This window comes from Pteropus medius, unplaced genomic scaffold (assembly GCF_902729225.1).
Source record: "Pteropus medius unplaced genomic scaffold, Ma_sr-lr_union100, whole genome shotgun sequence".
Classification (NCBI taxonomy): Eukaryota; Metazoa; Chordata; class Mammalia; order Chiroptera; family Pteropodidae; genus Pteropus; species Pteropus medius.
In genome coordinates, this window is record NW_024349800.1 from 25,714,365 (window position 1) to 25,736,632 (window position 22,268).

Consider the following 22,268-nt stretch of genomic DNA (forward strand, 5'->3'; position numbering starts at 1 on the left):
TTAATTCCTCCTTCCCATTCTAGCTCTATGGTAAATTTTTTCCTTTAAAAAGTTACTAGCTGGGGCTTTAAGGAACTCCTCTGACCCCTCTTTTAAGAGAGGGGCTAAAGTTTGATATTTCTCACTTGTGTTTTATACACTGTTGTTATTGGAATCCCTGGGAGATTATCTATTTTTTTCCTGTCCTTTGGCCACCAGTATTTGAGCCCTTTTTAATGCTGCAGTTGAGTGGTAAACTATCAGTTACTCTCTTGGTATATATATGTTTTTTAATTTAGCTATCTCCAAAAACGAATGATTGTGAAGTCAAGCTGGCCCCTCTTTGCCAAAGTGGCATTTACCACTCTCGGGTTCTTTTCAACGAGAGAGAAATAATGTGACTTAAGCAGGGCCCCTCTCCAGACGGCTTGGCTACTAGCCAAAGAGTTGACTAGCTGAACTGTATCTTTCTGTTTCTTTCTCAACTGGAGCTGAGGCTCAGCCGAGGGCACAGGATGTTGTATAATTTGGTTCACGTTGTTAGCCTCTCAAAATAATGAGGAGGAGGATAGTGTAGCATTTCTCAGCCTGCTGCCGGTCATGGTGCTGGCTGCTTTAACTGTTCTTAAACTAGGATGCTGTGTCTGCATAAGTTGGCATCAGCCTCTCCTACTAACTCTAGGCTTGCATGTGTTTGACTGGGGGAAAACTCCTAAAGATTTGATGTGGCCTGTTGGTTAAATCCGAATTAAATTTCTCTTTTGAGATTTTCACAACATCCCTTGAGATAAAAATGGGGGTCCTCATGGGGTGTCATGGAACCAGAATTGGGACTCGCTGACCCTCACACAGGCTGGGATGTGAGGATACTGCTAGTCTCTCTTCCATGGAATTATTTTTTGAGTACCTTGTCATTTTTCACAATATCAACATTAGTATATTTCGGGCTAAGATTAAAAGCATCTCTAGGACTACAGAGAATTATAATGAGTTGACCTTCTCTTTTTTGATACCTCTATGAAATGATTGCCTATTTAGAAAGTTCGCCTGCCATCCAGAGGGGGAATAGAACAATGGGATTTAGGGAGCAGAAAGGTTTCCCTTAGGTCACCTTGTCCAAGTCCCTCACTTAACAAATGAGAAAACAGAGGTACAGAAATGAATGGCTTCCCTAAACCATAGCTAGTGAAAGACTGGAAGGTTTAGAAGATGTTTGCTGAGGTTCTCTAGACTGTAGGGATTGTTAACCTCAAGCTTGAATTGACCTAGATTTTTCTCCTTTGGAGACTGGATTTAAAATTCTCAGAATTGAGTTAAACGGCAGGAAGACCGATTCGAGAAATACTTATTGGACACCAGCCACTAGGTGTGCCAGGCACCATCTAGGCACAGGGGATAGGTCAGGCAGGGTTCAGGCCTTGGGCTTGAGGGCTGAGGGCAGGAAAGGCTGAGGTGGAACATAAATAAGCAATTACTGATGCTCTCTTTGGCGATTAAACATTGATGTTGGTGTTGTATTATTTTGCAGGTAAAGATGAGCCCAGCAGCTACACATGTACAACTTGCAAACAGCCATTCACCAGTGCATGGTTTCTCTTGCAACACGCACAGAACACTCATGGATTAAGAATCTACTTAGAAAGCGAACACGGAAGTCCCCTGACCCCGCGGGTTGGTATCCCTTCAGGACTAGGTGCAGAATGTCCTTCCCAGCCACCTCTCCATGGGATCCATATTGCAGACAATAACCCCTTTAACCTGCTAAGAATACCAGGATCAGTATCGAGAGAGGCTTCCAGCCTGGCAGAAGGGCGCTTTCCACCCACTCCCCCCCTGTTTAGTCCACCACCGAGACATCACTTGGACCCCCACCGCATAGAGCGCCTGGGGGCGGAAGAGATGGCCCTGGCCACCCATCACCCGAGTGCCTTTGACAGGGTGCTGCGGTTGAACCCAATGGCTATGGAGCCTCCCGCCATGGATTTCTCTAGGAGACTTAGAGAGCTGGCAGGGAACACGTCTAGCCCACCGCTGTCCCCAGGCCGGCCCAGCCCTATGCAAAGGTTACTGCAACCATTCCAGCCAGGTAGCAAGCCGCCCTTCCTGGCGACGCCCCCTCCTCTGCAATCCGCCCCTCCTCCCTCCCAGCCCCCGGTCAAGTCCAAGTCCTGTGAGTTCTGCGGCAAGACGTTCAAATTTCAGAGCAACCTGGTGGTGCACCGGCGCAGCCACACGGGCGAGAAGCCCTACAAGTGCAACCTGTGCGACCACGCATGCACGCAGGCCAGCAAGCTGAAGCGCCACATGAAGACGCACATGCACAAGTCGTCCCCCATGACTGTCAAGTCCGACGACGGCCTCTCCACCGCCAGCTCCCCGGAACCCGGCACCAGTGACCTGGTGGGCAGTGCCAGCAGCGCGCTCAAGTCCGTGGTGGCCAAGTTCAAGAGCGAGAACGACCCCAGCCTAATCCCAGAGAACGGGGACGAGGAGGAAGAGGAGGACGACGAGGAAGAGGAAGAAGAGGAGGAAGAGGAGGAGGAGGAGCTGACGGAGAGCGAGAGGGCGGACTACGGCTTCGGGCTGAGCCTGGAGGCTGCGCGCCACCACGAGAACAGCGCGCGCGGCGCGGTGGTGGGCGTGGGCGACGAGGGCCGCGCGCTGCCCGACGTCATGCAGGGCATGGTGCTCAGCTCCATGCAGCACTTCAGCGAGGCCTTCCACCAGGTCCTGGGCGAGAAGCATAAGCGTGGCCACCTGGCCGAGGCCGAGGGCCACAGGGACACTTGCGACGAAGACTCGGTGGCCGGCGAGTCGGACCGCATAGACGATGGCACTGTTAACGGCCGCGGCTGCTCCCCGGGCGAGTCGGCCTCGGGGGGCCTGTCCAAAAAGCTGCTGCTGGGCAGCCCCAGCTCGCTGAGCCCCTTCTCCAAGCGCATCAAGCTCGAGAAGGAGTTCGACCTGCCCCCGGCCGCGATGCCCAACACCGAGAACGTGTACTCGCAGTGGCTCGCCGGCTACGCAGCCTCCAGGCAGCTCAAAGATCCCTTCCTTAGCTTCGGAGACTCCAGACAATCGCCTTTCGCCTCCTCGTCGGAGCACTCCTCGGAGAACGGGAGCTTGCGCTTCTCCACGCCGCCCGGGGAGCTGGATGGAGGGATCTCGGGGCGCAGCGGCACGGGAAGTGGAGGGAGCACGCCCCATATTAGTGGTCCGGGCCCGGGCAGGCCCAGCTCAAAAGAGGGCAGACGCAGCGACACTTGTGAGTACTGTGGGAAAGTCTTCAAGAACTGTAGCAATCTCACTGTCCACAGGAGAAGCCACACGGGCGAAAGGCCTTATAAATGCGAGCTGTGCAACTATGCCTGTGCCCAGAGTAGCAAGCTCACCAGGCACATGAAAACGCATGGCCAGGTGGGGAAGGACGTTTACAAATGTGAAATTTGTAAGATGCCTTTTAGCGTGTACAGTACCCTGGAGAAACACATGAAAAAATGGCACAGTGATCGAGTGTTGAATAATGATATAAAAACTGAATAGAGGTATATTAATACCCCTCCCTCACTCCCACCTGACACCTCCTTTTTTCACCACCCACCCTGTCCCATCGCCCTCCAGCCCCACTCCCTGTAGGATTTTTTTCTAGTCCCATGTGATTGAAACAAACAAACGAACAAACAGAAATAACGGAAGCTAAGAATATGAGAGTGCTTGTCACCAGCACACCTGTTTTTTTTTTCTTTTTCTTTTTTCTTTTTCTTTTTCTTCTTTTTTTTTTTCCTTTATGTTCTCACCGTTTGAATGCATGATCTGTATGGGGCAATACTATTGCATTTTACGCAAACTTTGAGCCTTTCTCTTGTGCAATAATTTACATGTTGTGTATGTTTTTTTTTTTTTTTTTTTAATTTAGACAGCATGTATGGTATGTTATGGCTATTTTAAATTGTCCCCGATTCGTTGCTGAGCAAAAATGTTGCTGTTTCCAGTTCCGTTCTGAGAGAAAAAGAGAGAGAGAGAGAAAAAGACCATGCTGCATACATTCTGTAATACATATCATGTACAGTTTTATTTTATAACGTGAGGAGGAAAAACAGTCTTTGGATTAACCTTCTAGAGACAGAAGAGATAGCGCTGAAAGAAAATCTCTATGAGCTGAATGTCTGTCTCTAAAGGGTTAAATGTATCAATTGGAGAGGAAAAAAAAAAAGGCCTTGAATTGATTGACAAATTAACAGAAAAACAAAAGTTTATTCTATCATTTGGTTTTAAAATATGAGTGCCTTGGATCTATTAAAACCACGTTGATGGTTCTTTCTACTTGTTATAAACTCGTAGCTTCATTCAGCATTGGGTAAGGTAATAAACCTTAGGACCTAGCATATAATTCTATATTGTATTTCTCACAACAATGGCTACCTAAAAATATGACCCATTATGTCCTAGTTAATCATCATTTTCCCTTTCATTTAATCTTGTAAGCAAAACTGATTATACCAGTATAAAAGCTATTTTGCTCCCGGTGAGAGCTTAAAAGAAATGGGCTGTTTCGCCCAAAGTTTTATTTTTTTTTAAATGATGATTACATTGAATGTGCAACGTGCAAAAGCCCTGGAACGTGATTAAATACATGAGTAAGGATTTCATTTCATGAAGATACTTGTTTTAAAAAATGTCTTTCAAAAAAATTCTGGCACCAAAAGAAATAGATCCAGATCCACTTGGTTGTCAAAGGGACAATCAGACGATAAACTTTAAGACCTCGTGTACCATATTAAAAAGAAGAGGCTAACAATAAGGCTTGACAGAGGGTAACAGAGGAAAAAATATGTGATTTATTAGCACAACGTGGTATATTTGCCATTTTAAACTAGAACAGGTGTATAAGCTAATATTGATACAATGATGATTAACTATGAATTCTTAAGACTTGCGTTTAAATGTGACATTCTTAAAAAAGCAGAGAAAGAATTTTAAGAGTAGCAGTATATATGTCTGTGCTCCCTAAAAGTTGTACTTCATTTCTTTTCCATACACTGTGTGCTATTTGTGTTAACATGGAAGAGGATTCATTGTTTTTATTTTATTTTTTGATTTTTTCTTTTTTATTAAGCTAGCATCTGCCCCAGTTGGTGTTCAAATAGCACTTGACTCTGCCTGTAATATCTGTATCTTTTCTCTAATCAGAGATACAGAGGTTGAGTATAAAATAAACCTGCTCAGATAGGACAATTAAGTGCACTGTACAATTTTCCCAGTTTACAGGTCTATACTTAAGGGAAAAGTTGCAAGAATGCTGAAAAAAAAGAATTGAACACAATCTCATTGATGAGCATTTTTTTAAAAATTAAAAAAAAAAACTTTGCCAGCCATTTACTTGACTAATGAGCTTACTTACTCCGACTCAACATTGCAAGCGCTGTGAATGGAAAACAGAATACTCTTAACATAGAAATGAATGATTGCTTTCGCTTCTACAGTGCAAGGATTTTTTTTTGTACAAAACTTTTTTAAATATAAATGTTAAGAAAAAAAATTTTTTAAAAACACTTCATTATGTTTAGGGGGGAACTGCATTTTAGGGTTCCATTGTCTTGGTGGTGTTACAAGACTTGTTATCCATTTAAAAATGGTAGTGGAAATTCTATGCCTTGGATACACACCGCTCTTCAGGTTGTAAAAAAAACATACATTGGGGAAAGGTTTAAGATTATATAGTACTTAAATATAGGAAAATGCACACTCATGTTGATTCCTATGCTAAAACACATTTATGGTCTTTTTTCTGTATTTCTAGAATGGTATTTGAATTAAATGTTCATCTAGTGTTAGGCACTATAGTATTTATATTGAAGCTTGTATTTTTAACTGTTGCTTGTTCTCTTAAAAGGTATCAATGTACCTTTTTTGGTAGTGGAAAAAAAAAAGACAGGCTGCCACAGTATATTTTTTTAATTTGGCAGGATAATATAGTGCAAATTATTTGTATGCTTCAAAAAAAAAAAAAAGAGAGAAACAAAAAAGTGTGACATTGTACAGATGAGAAGCCATATAATGGCGGTTTGGGGGAACCTGCTAGAATGTCACACCGATGGCTGTCATAGGGGTTGTACATATCCTTTTTTGTTCCTTTTTCCTGCTGCCATACTGTATGCAGTACTGCAAGCTAATAACGTTGGTTTGTTATGTAGTGTGCTTTTTGTCCCTTTCCTTCTATCACCCTTACATTCCAGCATCTTACCTTCATATGCAGTAAAAGAAAGAAAAAAAGGAAAAAAAAAACACAATGTTTTGCAGTTTTTTTCATTGCCAAAAACTAAATGGTGCTTTATATTTAGATTGGAAAGAATTTCATATGCAAAGCATATTAAAGAGAAAGCCCGCTTTAGTCAATACTTTTTTGTAAATGGCAATGCAGAATATTTTGTTATTGGCCTTTTCTATTCCTGTAATGAAAGCTGTTTGTCGTAACTTGAAATTTTATCTTTTACTATGGGAGTCACTATTTATTATTGCTTATGTGCCCTGTTCAAAACAGAGGCACTTAATTTGATCTTTTATTTTTCTTTGTTTTTATTTTTTTTTATTTGGATGACCAAAGGTCATTACAACCTGGCTTTTTATTGTATTTGTTTCTGGTCTTTGTTAAGTTCTATTGGAAAAACCACTGTCTGTGTTTTTTTGGCAGTTGTCTGCATTAACCTGTTCATACACCCATTTTGTCCCTTTATTGAAAAAAATAAAAAAAAATTAAAGTACACAATGTAAGCTTCTTGTGTCCTCATTTGACACACTCTGTAAATTACTTTCAAGAAAATAACAGGTTTTAAGAGAAGGCCAGTCAGTCTTTTTCAGGATTATTTCTGTGGGCATTTTGATGCGTGTATTATACCCTAAAGGAACATAAAGTACTTACTATATTAAAATAGACATATCTCAAACCATGAAAATAGTTTTTAGACTTTATAGTTCTAGAATAATTTTTAAGAAATGGAAGGCGTTTTCAGGCTGATGTTAAAAATTTTCCCTCCATCTCTTAATCCATTCAGATATAAATGAAAAACTTTGTGGTAATAGAATCTTAAGCTTTAATTTCCTTTGGATTTTTTGCTGTTCTTGTTTCAAAGTTCTTTTCTATTCTCCCTTACCTGCCCTACCTTACAATATAATGTAAACAAAGGTTTTTTTTTTAATCAGCTTTTTTATTCCCACATAAGAGTCTTTCCTCATTTAAAAAGTAACCCCACCTCCCAAATCTAAAAGTCCATCAGGAGAGAGAGAGAGAGAGGAGAGAGAGAGAGAGAGAGAGAGAGAGAGAGAAGGAGAGAAGAAAGCAAGCAGTAACTAGGAATTTAGCCAGATGTGGTCAAATCAGATTTCCTGAAGTGTATGGTGGTTTGCCTTGTGATTCTGAGATCCTAGGGACCCTAGACAGGACAGTCCTTTTAGGTGGTTTTATAGGGTATTCTTGATGGAGAGTAGATTACGGTGGGAATACCCTTCAATTAATTATATTTTGGCCAAACATATTTTTGAAGTGAAATATCTTTGAAGAGGAAAGTCTATTTTTAAAACCCCTCCTTAGAAATGTGTGTTGTCAGTTTTACGAATACTGCATGTTGCAGCATCTATTTGCTTTATTAAAACACATATGTCTGTGATACTGTCTCCCCGTTCTCAGTGTAGACGAATGGATACGACATCGTTCTTATTTTTGTAAAAACCAAAACAAAAGCCATTCTGTTGTCTTTTTGTGGTAGCATTTTTTTTGTGGCTCAGTTCTTATGCCCTGGTGCCTATGAGGTGACCTTTTCATGTAAAGCCTTTTAACTGAGGCAAGAATAGTTTTATCTTTCTAAAACAAAGAGAAAGAAGTAGGTTGTTGTTGTTGTTGTTGTTGTTGCTGTTGTTGTTGTTTAAAGCCCATTTGGGAAGCAGAGAGTAAGGCAGGGAGGAATCTGGTAAGAGAGGTTTTAGGAGAGCATTGTACAGGAGCTGGGCTGGGCTGGGCTGGGGCGGGGAAGTGGTACCTTGTAGAACTTGGTAGTGAACTGAAAGGAGATATACATGTTTTAGAAACATTCCCTAGTGCCAGGCCAGTTTTAGACGTGGTGACTTCTGCTCCACCATATTAAATGTCCATGTACTGCTGTGTGTCCCTATTACTCTTTTATTAGGAGCTATGAGTGCAGCTGTGCACTTTTATATACAGTATTCATATTAATTTCTCAGTATGTGATGCTTTTAGTGTAATTAGGTTTTACATCCTGACAGACAGAATTAATGGTGGATACTGTATACTTGTATGTTCAAATTTCTTAAATCAGATGGGGAGTGAGGAGGGATGCAAACATCTGGTGATAAATCACAGATTATGTTTGATTTACATGGTCCCAAAGTTAAGTAAATTTATGGGGAGACAAGTTCTTCAGGGTACTTAGTCTCCTGACTTATTGAAATCCTCTTATAAAATATTATTTCTGACACTGAGTGAACAGTAGAAGCATGAAAACCTATGCAACGAGAATATAACTTATAAATGACGTCTTGTATCCAGAACCCTAAAATTAAAAATCTTAATATAAAATAACGAAAAACATTTCCAACAGTAGGATGAAATCACGATAGCTTTTTAAAATGAGGAAACACTTAGAACATTAACATTTTTCAAAATTCTCAAGTAAGGTTATGTGACACTCCTGACATGCTGGTGCAATGTTTTCGACATACCTGGACTGCCGCTCACAGAAATGTTTCTTTTTATCTTCATTTTGAGAACAACTTAATAAACAGGAATACAGCAAGTACTATTTCTCACAGACTTGAACCCAGAAATTCTCCCATTGCAAGAACTTCTCCATCCTGAGATCATTTACCATCCTCCCCGTTTAGGGCCTACAAAAGGACTGACGAACACATTTTAAAGGTTGTTAAGAAGTGAGGTAAACGCTTGGTTCTTCATTCGTACCAGCAATGGCAGGAAGTGTGAAGTCGAGTTTTTCCCAGGGCATTCTGTGACAGAACTGTTTATTTAAATACCATTTTTGTATACGTAATAAGTATATACTGTATATATTCATAATGCTTGAAGTGAGAATTTGAAAGGAAGTGGCAGTGAGGGTTAGATATCATTTCACTTGGAGAAACAAGGGAATGAGGTGGTGTATTCACAGACACTCAAAGTTTGTTAAAAGGTATTGGGATATTTCAGGCCTTCCTGAAAAGGAGTTGAGAAGCCTCAGGCCCCATTCTGTCCTGCTTCAAACACTTTACTCACAGAGAATAAGGGAGCAAATATAGTGTTTTCTTTTTTAAACCTCATCTCTCTCCACACACACACACACACACACACACACACACACACACTTCTTATGACTATGTTGTAATAGTGTGTTCTTCATTATGATTCTGTTACTCCATTGTCCCTGGGCCTGGTGTCTTCAAGAATGTACCCATCTCATTCTTTTTCTTTTTCTTTTTTTCTTCCCCAGACAACTTTGCATTTAAAAAAGAAAAATTGTGTGAATTTTGCTGATATGAGGATGGGATTGACAGTGTTCTTTAAACCTGCTTGGCAAATTTTTTTTAAAAAGACTTTTAACTTTTAGAAGGCATGAGCCACTTAAGCAAATTTTCCTAAGTGTCTTCTAAGGCCCTACAGCTTTTCCAATTAAGAATAAATGAACCCATTTTTAGAGAAATAGACATCAGAACACATAGGCAGAACTGGGATTACGTACATTTTTTTCCAGGGCTGCTATCGCTACGAATTGTAGACATGGATTGTTGGGTATGCACTTTCGTTCGCTGTCATCTTATTATCCCATTAGCCCGCTGTTTCATTTAGTAAAACACATGGCCAGTGAATCAGCCTTTAGGGGGATGGGCCTGTTTCTCTCTCTCTCTCTATTTCCCAGTGTCATCTATGGTCATGGGATGCAATTAATTCCACCCTTTCAAATGGGAAAGGAGACCGATACAGTTCACATGGGTCATTGTACTCAAAACCTAAACTTGGCTGAATACAACTCAATGGTTGATCCAAATACTGTTTTTCCTTTCTGTAAAGTGGCAAAAGGAAACATATATCAGGTCTTTATGAGACAGCAGAAAAGGCAATCTAAGTGATTTCTCCAAAATATCCTCTAAAGCAGGACCCTCTTAACCCACAGGAGGCTGTGCTTTTAAATAACAAGGAAGGTGGTACATGCCCATGCTATCTTTGCCTGTCAGGGCTTTAAATATTGGTAGCAGGTCTGACAAAAGAGTTTGATGGGGATATCAGCTAAAGGGGCCTCAACGACAATGACAGGGCTGGACTGGGAACAGGATTTCCAGAGCCCACCTGGACACAGCAGGCCCCTCAGCCCAGGTCTCTACTGCTCAGGGGGGAATTCGTGAGAGCAGCTGAGCTCCAGACCCTGGGCCTCCTGCGGAGTCAAGTCAGGGGAGAGGAGGCCCCAGGCCCCTGCTTCAGGTCGCCATGGCAACAAGACCTGGAATGCCACTGTGGTAGCCCTCTTCCTCGGCACATCCGGACTCCCAGTTCTGCTGCTTCAAGTCAATGTACACAGCAAGGGAGGAACCCCGGAGGAAAATAACCACTCCCTTCTTCCCTTCACCATTGCCTTTCCCCCTTACCAAAAAAAAAAAAAAAAAAAAAAAAAAAAAAAAAAAAAAAAAAAAAAAGGAAAAAAGAAAAGAAAAGAAAACTGCATGTTTGAAAGAAACTACAGGCAGTTTTTGGTGCAATTTGGGAGCAACTATTTTGGGTTCTGGTTTCCTCTTCAGAGATTTGTTCGCCTCTTGTAAATCGTTGGCTGCTTTGACGTTGAACTTGATGACATTTCATGTTTTTGTTGTGCTGCTTTTACATCAATTTTGATTTTTTGTTTCTTTATAATTTTATTATTATTTTAAGGAAATGTCCCCTTCCCTTCTCCCTCCCCTGTTCTCCTCAACCAAAGGACTGTTTCCTACTCAGTTTTCTCAGTCATAAAGGAAAGTGTTTCCTTCCAGGTGTGTCCCAAGTTTCTTAGGACTATCACAGGATTGGGTAGGGGGTCCGGGTCCTTTGGGGGAATGCAGGGAGGGAGTTCATGGGAAAGGCACTCAGAGTGAGAGATTTGGGTTGTGGGGAGGAATAGTGACTTTGAAATCATGTTTAAGACACTAGTGGCTCTGTGGTTGATTTAAGTTATAACCGTAAAAAGCTAGTTAGAGAACAGAAAATCACTGGGCCAAGTCACACCTGTACTTTTTTTTCCCCCCCTCCTCTGTCTCCAACCTCTTTCTAGGTTCTTCACACACCCCCATTCGGCGTAGTACCCAGAGAGCTCAAGATGTGTGGCAGTTTTCGGATGGAAGCTCGAGAGCCCTTAAGTTCTGAGAAAATTTGAAGCCCCCTGGGGTGGGGTGGACGCGTGCCGCCCGGCCGACATCTGCGTGGTCTGTCATCCTGCTAGTTTGTGATGTTTTCTGACAGTAGCCTCCAAGAAGCCGTGTGCGAAGACAGAGTCCTGCAGAGTCCTTCCTGCCTGGGCCTGCAGTGCCATTTTATTTATATTTTTTAATAAAAAGTAAAAACAAAAAAACAGACCCACATTGGAATAGTGAATCAGTCCCATAGAGAGGGCCCATGGACCATGATGTCCTGGCCTTTTTGAAACCAGCCAACCTAATACCCGTATTGTGGAAAATGAGCATGAGTCCCCAACCCCTTGTTTCTATACATTCTATGTTGTCTTTTAAAAAGTGTGCTTAACATTGACACAATAAATGTTGGAGCTTTAGGTGGTGTTTGCTTGTTCTTTGATTATTAATGCTTATAAGACAGTGCAGTCACTTGTGACTTTGTATTTCTGTACTGTTTCCTGCAGACACCCATTGAGTGGGTAGGAGGAACAGATTTGAGGAATGGGTAGGAGGTGTAAGAGGAGAAATAGGTTACTACTTATCAGATGGCATAAATTTTCAAGGGTATCAAAATGCAAAACTTGGGAATAAATCATAGCAATATCATAATTAATGTAGTGGTAGTGTTACTGTTTATTAATGCTGAAGTGTGGTTTTCCTAACTGTCTGAATTATAATTTGCATACCATTAAATAATGCATAATATGGCACGCTGATTTCTGTTTTTCAAATATATGCTTTTGGTGGCTACCATGCAGGATTTGAATTTGTCTTTTAATTTAGTTCAAGAAAGATAACATCACTTTGTTAGTGGTAAATCCCAAGGAAAGTGATAAATGTCAACAGTTGCTTATTAAAAATTCTAATTTTTGGTTCCCAAACCTTTGGCAAATATATCTTAATGCAGACAAACATAATACTTCTTTATTATTTACATCAAGAAATTTGGAAATTTTATAAGGGGGAAATTATAGGAGGAAAGAGGTTTGCATCAGAACATGCTATCTATCGTAACCATAACAATGCCTCATTCCTTAAAAAATTAGTGACACAAATAAGCAAGGTTAACAAACAGGTGATAAAAATTTTTTCTGGCCCAGTTAATTTACAAAGAACTTTTCTCAATTTGGTGTTTTCTATTGCCACAAGATCTAAAAGAGAACTAGAAACAATATAGTATATTGAAATTGGTTTATAAATAATAAACCTGTACGTTATAGATTTACATATTGGCTGTGCACGTAAGTGGGGAATATCGTACCCACTCACCCTTCTGGCTGGATTACCTTGCCTAGTGAGAAGATAACCAAATAATTGGCATCTGGATTTTTTTCCCACTTATTCATCGTAAATAATGATTCTTTCCAATAGTATGCTGTGTTATACTTTACACAGTGCTTTCATGTACGTTATTTCATCTGATCTTAATTGAGACAGACTTCACAACTTCTACTTTAGAATGAGGAGAGTGAGGCTCACCAAGGTTAAGGGCTTGCCCGAGGTCATGAGGGCCAAGAAGCCAGGTATTTTGGTATCTAGTCCAGAGCTAATTCCGCTGAACTCTGTAACCAAAGGGAGCGCTATGTTAGCACACAAGCCATAAGTGTTCACGAGCACACACATGTATGGTTTGCACACATAGATCGAGGATGTCCATTTGTGAAGGTGGGCAAAGTTATCTCTTCCTGCCAATGGCTGTGTGCACTGCAGGAGAGAGTTTGGAGCAAGGATCCCTCCTTGCCATCTTTCTCTAGTGGCTTTTCTGTGAGAAATGAATATCTCTGGTAGACTAGGTGACCTTGATGAGTTTTTGAGAATTCCTTCTACCAAAGTGAGATGGGACTTTCAGACAAGTTATTTTGTGGAGAAACTATCCCTGCATCCATTCTGCTTCCGTGTTGTTGAAATCTCAGATTATTAGGGATTTTGTGATAGCATCCTCCCCGAACGCGCGAAGGTCCTTGCTGATCCCTAGAAAGAGTGATGCCATTTCAAAAGGGAGACCCGACTGAAACAGAACAAACACGTTTTTTTGAACAACTTCAGCTGTGGTAACTGTGCTTGGTGTTCACTACACTTTCATTTCTGATCGGTGTATCCACTTCTACCTCTCATTTATTCTCAGAGTCAGTTTGTAAATAAATGGATATCTGTAGAATTTTGGGATTTTGGGATTTTGGAGTGGGAGGGGGTAAGTGGGGGAGGAGAGAGGGAATGGGTAAAGGATATCTTTATTTTCTTCCCTCTTTTAGAGAAGAACCCTTATTAAAAATCAAAACAAAACAAACAAAAGAATCCATCTCTTGCCCCACACCATTTTTAGTTGAAAGAAAATAAAAATTCATTTATGAAATTGTTTATATAATAATGGCGTTATGCTAAGGCTAGGACCTTTATAAACCCACACAGGATTGATAATCTGAGAAGACAGCTCCCTATGGGATATGTCAAGGGACTAGTCCCTTGGTTAACTGAGTGGTGGAAGCAGCAGAAGGGACTGACAAATCTAGTTGGGGTTCTCATCAAGCCCTCTTCTGAGAGTGGAACTTCAAATTGCAGAGAGATTAATTGTTTTCCCGGCATGCACTGAGTGTGGATTAGAGCACACAGTCCTTGGTGCTTGAGGAGGTGGGGACCAAATATGAGATTTGCTCTTACCTTACCAAACCCGGTCTACAAACATTAATTTCATGGTCTGTCCAAATTGTCACACTAAACACGAATGTCTGTGAGACTTCGGGCTCCATGATGGCAGAGACTCAGTAGCTTCTGTAGCACTCAGCTACCAGCCTTTTGATATTGACAGTGCTGGAGAAATAAATGATTGTACCAAAACTGGTGGTCATTTAAAGGAAAATTTTAGGCAAAGGGTGCAAATTTGCATTCTACTGAGGCCTAATTGAGTGGCCTAAATCTTGGCAACACGTTTCCTGGGCCCTTGGAGTTTTCAGTACCATTTGTATTAGAGCCAAGCCAAGTGGTGAGAAGTGTCTTTCCAGTTTTGTGTACGCTGACATGATTTTCTCGTTTTGAGGGCTAGATAGGTTAATGTGGAAGAAGATAATTATTAATACTAACATATATATTTTTTCTCAGTGTTTATGTTTTCTTCTATCAAGAATTCTTATTTTACAAATTAATGTCCCCAGAAAGTAATGATAGAGAGGGTCAGAGTTGAAGTATTTTGTAGGCTTTTCTGTCTCTGCTTAATGCCACGTAGCTGTGGCTCTTTTGGGGGTATAATGTGAGGGAACAGATTTCAGGAATTTACATACTGGCTATGAAGTTCAGTTGGAGGTTAAGAAACAATGTATGTTGCAAATACTCCTTCAAAGATCCATCCTGTCCGAGTTTTTAACCAACAGGGAAACAATAATGTCACGTTTCTTTTCCCTGACTCCCTAGTAGAGACAGCACTCTTCAGTTTGCACTCCACCAGGGCTACATGAAGCCGAAGAACTTATCGCTTTCAGCAAAATCCAGAAACAGTGATTGTTTTCCTTCCTATGTTAGTGTAAATTAAGATACCTTATTATTAAATCACATTACCTTTCCCCTTGTTTTATATTTTTAAAACTGCTCCCATGAAATACTTAAGGTTTATAGAGCACTTTTATACCATGATGAAATCCATTTCTCTAGTGATTCTAGAAATTAGGTAGGACAAGAATAGACTAAAGCTGAAAGGAATCACAACAAGCATTCGTTTTACAGATCAAAGCAATAGAGGCCCAAATATTAAGTGAAGGATCTAAGATCGCACAGCTTAAAAAAAAAAAAAAAGAGAGCCAACCTTGAAACCACAGTTAGTGGCTGAGCCAGAACTGGAACTCAAGCCTCCAGTTCCTGTACAAAAGAATTCAAACTGCCGGTCTCTCCCTGGTGACCTATTAAATTCAGAAGGAGGAATGGCAGAAAAGTGTACATTACAAAAGGATTTAAGAAAAATCAAAAGCTTGTTTGGGTGCCAGCCCTAGTGGGGAGCATGTAAGCATGTCCCATAATCAAGGGTTTCTAAGCAGCATCCGGATGACAGAACATTTAGGTTACTACCTGGAAGGATTCCTCTTTAATTCACTCCTCTGATGGTAGAAATAAACTTAGAGACCAAGACTTGCTTGTGATAGTTTTTAAAGGGAAAAGGGCATGAAAAAGAGCTACTCATCAAACAAAATTCATCTCAAATGACTTAAATAGATCCCACAATCTGCTCCATTCTCTAGACAGGATTTAAGAGAAAACCCCCTTAATTTGAATTTTGAGTCCACATCACATCCTGTGAGAGAATACATATTGCCAATAGCATGACCTGAAACTTGTTACTGGGGATATTTAATTTCGAGGTCAAACTGGTGAAATAGCAATGAACCAAAGGGAGGATCGATTGAAATAGTATACAACTCTCAGTTGTGAGGATTATTCCACTTAACAGTCCATTTAGGTTGCACAGTCGTTTTCTGTGCAAGATGAAATCTTATTCATTTTCCTTTTTGATCACGCATTCCTTTCTATGTTTGGAGATGTACAAACTGGGCTTCGCTCTTATTGGACCTGCTGTGTCAGCTCTTCTGCTGCCATTTCTTTTCTTGCTGGTCAACCTTTGATTCACATGTAGTTTTTTGAATGGACATGGGTTGATTTGGACTGTTTTGGGGCCAGATAGGGCTGTAGTTGCTGTGTGTAGTAGCTATTTAGACCCTACATGGGCAAGGTCATCCCTGGAATACGAGCAGGACAGCGAACCAGATATTCCTGTTGAGGATGGTCTGAGAGGAAGTCGTTTGCCTGATTTTTTCCCCCTAATGATAGTTTCTTGAATTTCCTGAGACAGCAATGCAAACAAGCAACTTCTGCTGCCTTGCTTCCCTTCTGCTCCTCTCTCCCTACTGACTGGTCCTCTTCTCAGATACCTTGAAAGCCTGTGGAGAGGCATATGGAGATTACCTGCCTTTCAGCTCTAAGATTTGCATTGAGTTCCTCATGCCCTTATTTCTAAGTGCCTGATTTTACCTGTTGCTTATGTCCCCACACAAAGGGGAAAAACCAGAATGCAAATACTCCTCTTCAGAAACTTACCCACAGCTCAGAACTCAGGAACACGAGAGTTTTTCCTTTAAAGCTGTGTCCCCTTTGTGTGGATTTGCTTGTAGCCACTTTGCCTTATTTGCTGAGTTCTTTTTATTTTTCAGCCTCTTTGAGAGTATGTTTTCTTTTCCTTCTGACAGGCTGTGCTGGAGGTGGACTCCTGAGGCTTTGGTCTAGACTGGTGAATGGCTTTGAGTGTCTGAGCTAGCAACTCGAAGTTGAAATCGTGGCTCTATCTTTGCCATGCTCACCCACCTGGAGTCTCCATTCTGTACTTGACCCCATTCAAGGCCCATTATTCCCTCTGAAAATGGGAGGACATACCTTGCTTCCTGCCTCCTATTAACCAATAGCATACAACATTCAAAACAGTATAAAGCCATCTGAATGCCCTGGACTCTACATAGCCTTGGGGGTATTGACATCCAGTCTTAATGGCAATGGGCAAGTGGAATTGTAGTTTATCTTAAGAGTAAATTTTCCTTTGGTTTTGGTTAATAAACCCATTTTCTTTAAAAATTTATGTCACAGAATAAAAAAGCTGCAGTGATTTTTGTTTGGAATCTAAAGCTGTCATTGTGTTTTAAAAAATGCACACATTTTTGAAATGATTGCATCTGCAGTGCTCAGGGTGCGTTTTTATTATTTTGGTGCACCCTAAGATTGGAAGTCTCTCTCTTCCTCCTGCCCCACTGAAGGACAGCCCTCTCCCACAGGGCCATGTGCATCTCACCAGGGCTGGCAAAGAACCACAGATCTTCCGCTGCCTGGAGATCAAGAGCCAGGACAGTTCTGAAATGTGATCTCTGATTGAATATCTAACCCTTCCAGTCTTTAGCTGGCACACTGCCTGGAGCTTAGTAAAGAGCAAAATATAGGTTAAAGTAGAAATAACAATATCAGCTAATGTTTATTGAGAATTTACTATGCTCTAGGCATAGTGATAAGAGTTTTCCATGCTTGTTCTTGTTTCTTCTTTGTAACCATCTTGTGGGGTGGGTACTATGATTATTCCCATTTTATTGAAGCTTAGAGAGACTAAGTGACATGTTCAAGGTTATATACAACTGGTACTGCCAGTATGATATGACTACGGAATCTTCACTCTTAACCTCTACATATTGACTTCCATGATCTATCTCATTGGAGAATTTTGTCATAATACATAATGCCAAGGTTGAGGGTGCCATATCAAAACAATGACAACAGTGCTAATTAAGCTGATTAAGAAACATACTTGGACTGCCTCTGCTTTGAGGGTTCTGGTCTTGTTAACTATTGAGCAAAGCTGGTGTCAGTATTATCTGTGGCGCTTGCATTTCTGTCCATCCTCAGCGCTGGGAGTTTGATTTTGTGAAGCATGTCTGAGTTCACTTGTGCATCTTCTTCATCTACAGTAAGTCTCCTTCATTTGTTCAATCAACAAATATTTATTAGGTCTCTACCATATGCAACCTACTGAGCTAAGTACTGGGGAAGGAATGCAAAGAGGTAAAAGGCACAGTCATTGCCCATCAGAAATTGCCACCAGTGGAGAATTAAATTAATTAGAATCCTACTAAATAACTTGTCTCAGTTAAGCTGATGTGGTGAGAACAGTGGGCCTTTTAAAATGCTAATATATAATTCACTTGCCAATGTAGACAGCAGTCCTAAGCAAGGGGCTTCGGAGCTCTGGAATACATGGGAACATTTTTCTTGACACCTTATCAGTAGGACACACACCTTTAAAGTTATTTTTCAGGTGGCGGGGTTGAGTATACATTGATGTTTCCTCATGCATTTGGCCCAGTCCTTCTTGTAAAAAATAATAGCAGATGATTTAGTAGGAGAGTAGTAAAAGAAACATAGTTTTTGTCCCGTGATCAAAGATAAATGACCTATATAGGGGATAAGTCCATGTAGTTCAACCCTGAGCTGATCTGTAACTGATTACCTGCCTCTAATTCAATCTAAGTGAAATATGACAAAGCAATCTTTACTTCTCCTATGTGCAGTCCTGTGATCTCTCTTGGAACATCAGCATAAACCAAGTTTGTCTTTTCCACCTATAGTGTGCAAGGTGTTCTAGGCACTGTGGGCAAAACACAAAGAAGTATGAAACCCAACCCCTGTTTTTCAAAGAGATTATAGTCAGTCCTAATGGGGGTGGGGTAAGATTAGAAGCAGGTAATTAACAATGAAAGGATGTAATATGATTAATTCAGAAGTAAGAGACATAAACTGTAGGAATGTGAAGGAAGATAATTTCTCTGGGGCCCACATATTGGGCTTTGAGTTGGTTATCCAAAGCAGGCTGACATTTAGGTGATGAAGAGCAATGATGAGGGCACACCAGTTCAAGTCAGAATTGTGGTGCTTGGAGGGCAATGGCTACACTGGCATGGCAGGAAGAGAAGCGTTGTCTACAAAAACCATGGAAAGTAAGGCTGGAAACTAATTTGGAGCCATGTTATGGAGGTCCTTTAATGATAGGCTAAGGGGCTTGTATTATAGTCAATAAATAGTTTTTCAAAATCATGTCCATAGAAAAGTTTTAGGAAGAGCATAGCAGAATCTGGCATGGATTGAAGGGGAACTCAAAGGAGACCAAGAGACCAGTAGGAGGCTGTCCCTTGAAGGTATTGGCAATTTTCCACAGAAAGGACTCTGCTATGAGTAGAATATGTGGGGGAGACTATGTAGTCACTCTTTCACATTCAAGTAGGCAATGATCTCATTATTTGATGGTCTATCTAAATCCTCATTTGCTCCGGTCTATACCCATCTCAGATGATCTATGGAAGCCGACAAAAGGTCTTCCTCACAGGTTGACTGTTGTTGAAGCCCATACAATGAAGAGCTTAAAGATAAAGTCCTCAAGGGCAAAAACAGGTCACTTAGTTCCTGAGAGATCAAATATTTTTATAACACAAAAAGAAAACATCATGTCTCATCAAGCATTTAACACTTTAGCATCAAGACTCAAGCACAATGATAAACTCAACTGGGAAAAGAACAGAAAACTACTAGAGTTGTGTACGTCAGTGGGCTTTAAGGATTTCCTTTTTTGGAGAAAAAATTTAGGAATTTTTTTTATTCTCTTGACTATTTGGAAAAGTTACATTATGTTGCCTTTTTCTTAGTAATATGCTTGTTGATACATTCTGGGTTCTGTAATAATACGATCTTATTGTCATTTGGCCACAACATTAGAAGAATTTCATAATGAAAACATGAATTGAAAATAAGCAAGCATACTCACACTGAATCAAAGAAATATTCTGTGCACAAAGTAAGTCTGAGCAGGCTTCATTCTTTTGGAGTTTATGTTTCAAAAATAGAGACATAGAGACCTTTGTATTTTGTTTTGCAGCCATATCATCTGGTAACCTTGTGTACCTTCCTTCCTCCTGCCTACCATGCTGTTTCTCCTGGAAGTGAGGCCGGTCTATGACTGTCCAGTGTCATAAGTCAGGTCACTTAAGGTACCCCAAGAATTACTTTTTCACACTGGGGTGCGAACTCTCCATTACACCCTATGTTTCTCCCAGAGCCTCCTACCCACTCCTGTGACCTGTCCAACAGACACAAGCCACGGCACTGGCCCCACACATTAGGAGGATTGTCTAGGATGTTAAACCATGCTAAAGATCTGTCGCAAGCACATGGCTGGGAGCTGCCCAAGGGGTTCGACACAAGGTGTGGAAACATGTTTATAACATGGGCCATATTTCCCTTCCTGCTGAAATTGAGTAAAGTATAACTAAAAAAATTAAGTACAGTAGTCCCCTCTTATCCTTCGGGGATTCATTCCAAGACCCCAGTGGATGCCTGAAGCTGTGAACAGTACCAAACTATATACTATGTTTTATTTCCTATACATACATACCTATGATAAAGTTTAATTTATAAATTAGACACAGTAAGAGATGAACAATAACTAATAATAAAATAGAACAATTATAACAATATACTGCAATAAAAGTTATGTGAATATGTTCTCTTTCAAAATCTTACTGTGCTGTACTCACTCACCTTTTCACGTAAAACGAAGCACTTTATGGCGTCTCTTTGGCTTATCCAAATTGCCAGCATCACTACTCTTACTCTTTGGGGCCATTATTAAGTAAATAAGGGTGACTTGAACACAGACATAGAGCAACAGTCGAGCTAATAACCAAGACAGCTACTCAGTGACTAGCGGGTGGGGAGCATATAAGGCGTGGATGCACAGGCCAAAGGGACCATTCATGGCCTGGGCAGGACGGCGCAAGACTTCCTCATGCTGCTCAGAACAGCGCAGGAACAGAACGGTGTGCTGCTCAGAACCGACACCCAGGAAATCAAATCACAAGTAAGCAGGTGCCACCCTACAGACCTTGATGGGGGACAGGGAAGAAAGTCAGGCCTCTGTGAGATGCAGTCCGTGAAGGCCAAGCTCCCTCCTCTTGCTAGGCACCTATCCTCCATGTCCACCCAGGACTCAATCCACACCATAGCAAAATGATAATCACTGAAAGTCATTTATACTTGCTTAGGAAACGCAAGTGTCCATATATTGTTTAATATAATAGTTTGAGTGTAATCACCCTTTCCATTTTCCCCATAAGTCAGAATTATGGTGTATGCTCAGGAAGTGTACACATATGCACAGTTACACTTATAATTCCTTGTGTATACATCTACTTATAACAAAAGTATATTTGTACCTTGTGTGAACTGCCACACACACACATCCTGACAGGAAAACACGCCTCATCTGTAATTACTGTGATGATCTCAAGGACATTATTGGGTTTTGATCTTTGGCATTCATCACTTTCTAGTCTCTAGAGTCTTATCTTCAGAAACTGTGTTCACTCTGGGCTTCCACCTCTCTTCTCCAGAAGTTAAAGGTCAAGTTTACAAAGCTGGCTAGAGAAGCTTAGTTCATCTTCTCCTGGCCTAAGGAGTCATTGTGTCTACAGAACAGATACGGGATGGGCAGAAGTAAACCTATCCCCTCTCCTACTGGAAATCACATTTAATTCTGACCCAAGGGGCCTGTGTGTCACAAATGGAGAGGTAATTAAGCCTCTAGACTCTGAGCCTTTTGGGGTAAGAGGGTTTAGTTTTTCGTATACACATCTAGTATATTTTTTGAAGAGCAGAGGGTGGGAGTCAGGGAGGCACAGGAAACCTTGAAGATAATGGAAACAAGATGACAGGTGTTGGACATATTGCCGTTTGGTACCGTGGATAAATAGAACACATATTTAAAAATTAATTCCAGTTTTAAAAAGCTCAAAGAATTCTACCAGCATTCTCGATCGTGTGACAGAGGAATGGAGACACCAACTTGTGTTGTGAGTGCTCACAGGAAAAAATGTGGACTAGAGTGCTCCTTCTGCTGTCATTATTATTATTTTAAAAAAATTATTATTGGAATGGAAAAGTTTCAACTGCAGAGACCAGGAGTGAGACCTCGAAGGACAGAAGCTCTGCGCTGGTAACGACACTTGGTTGTTAACCAACACAGCCAGGGACGGAGCCCAATGACCTAGAGGGAGATGGCTGAGGTAACCAATCCCCAGAAGCAGTCCCCCCAAGGAGCATAGGTCCCATTTCAGCCACTGCCAGCAAGGAACATTCCACTTGCTGCTGTTCTGTGTTGACTTAGACCATCCCTCCTGGGGGTGTGGCTGCAGTAGAGCTTGGAAAATCTGAAGCAAGTGAGAGGACTTGAGAGATTTGCATTTAGGAATACTGACACCTTCCTATAGTCAATGAATATGGCACACTTGCGTGCTTGCCTCTGTGTACGA

The 22,268-nt window shown here is 41.1% G+C and overlaps 1 protein-coding gene across 7 annotated transcripts in view; it reads left to right on the top strand.

Annotated features, from left to right (window-relative positions):
• Positions 1 to 13,444, top strand: part of BCL11A (BCL11 transcription factor A) — a 98,232-nt gene extending 84,788 nt beyond the window's left edge. For 4 of the 7 annotated variants that reach the window (XM_039887090.1, XM_039887085.1, XM_039887089.1 and 1 more), the window contains exon 4: positions 1,508 to 6,252. In XM_039887090.1, the coding sequence (XP_039743024.1) occupies positions 1,508 to 3,522 (2,015 nt within the window). In that variant the 3' untranslated portion in view covers positions 3,523 to 6,252. Of the gene's footprint in view, positions 1 to 1,507; positions 6,253 to 11,279 lie in introns of those variants that run through there. The other 3 variants (XM_039887086.1, XM_039887087.1, XM_039887092.1) reach the window with 3 other exon arrangements.
• Positions 13,445 to 22,268: the final 8,824 nt, after the last annotated feature.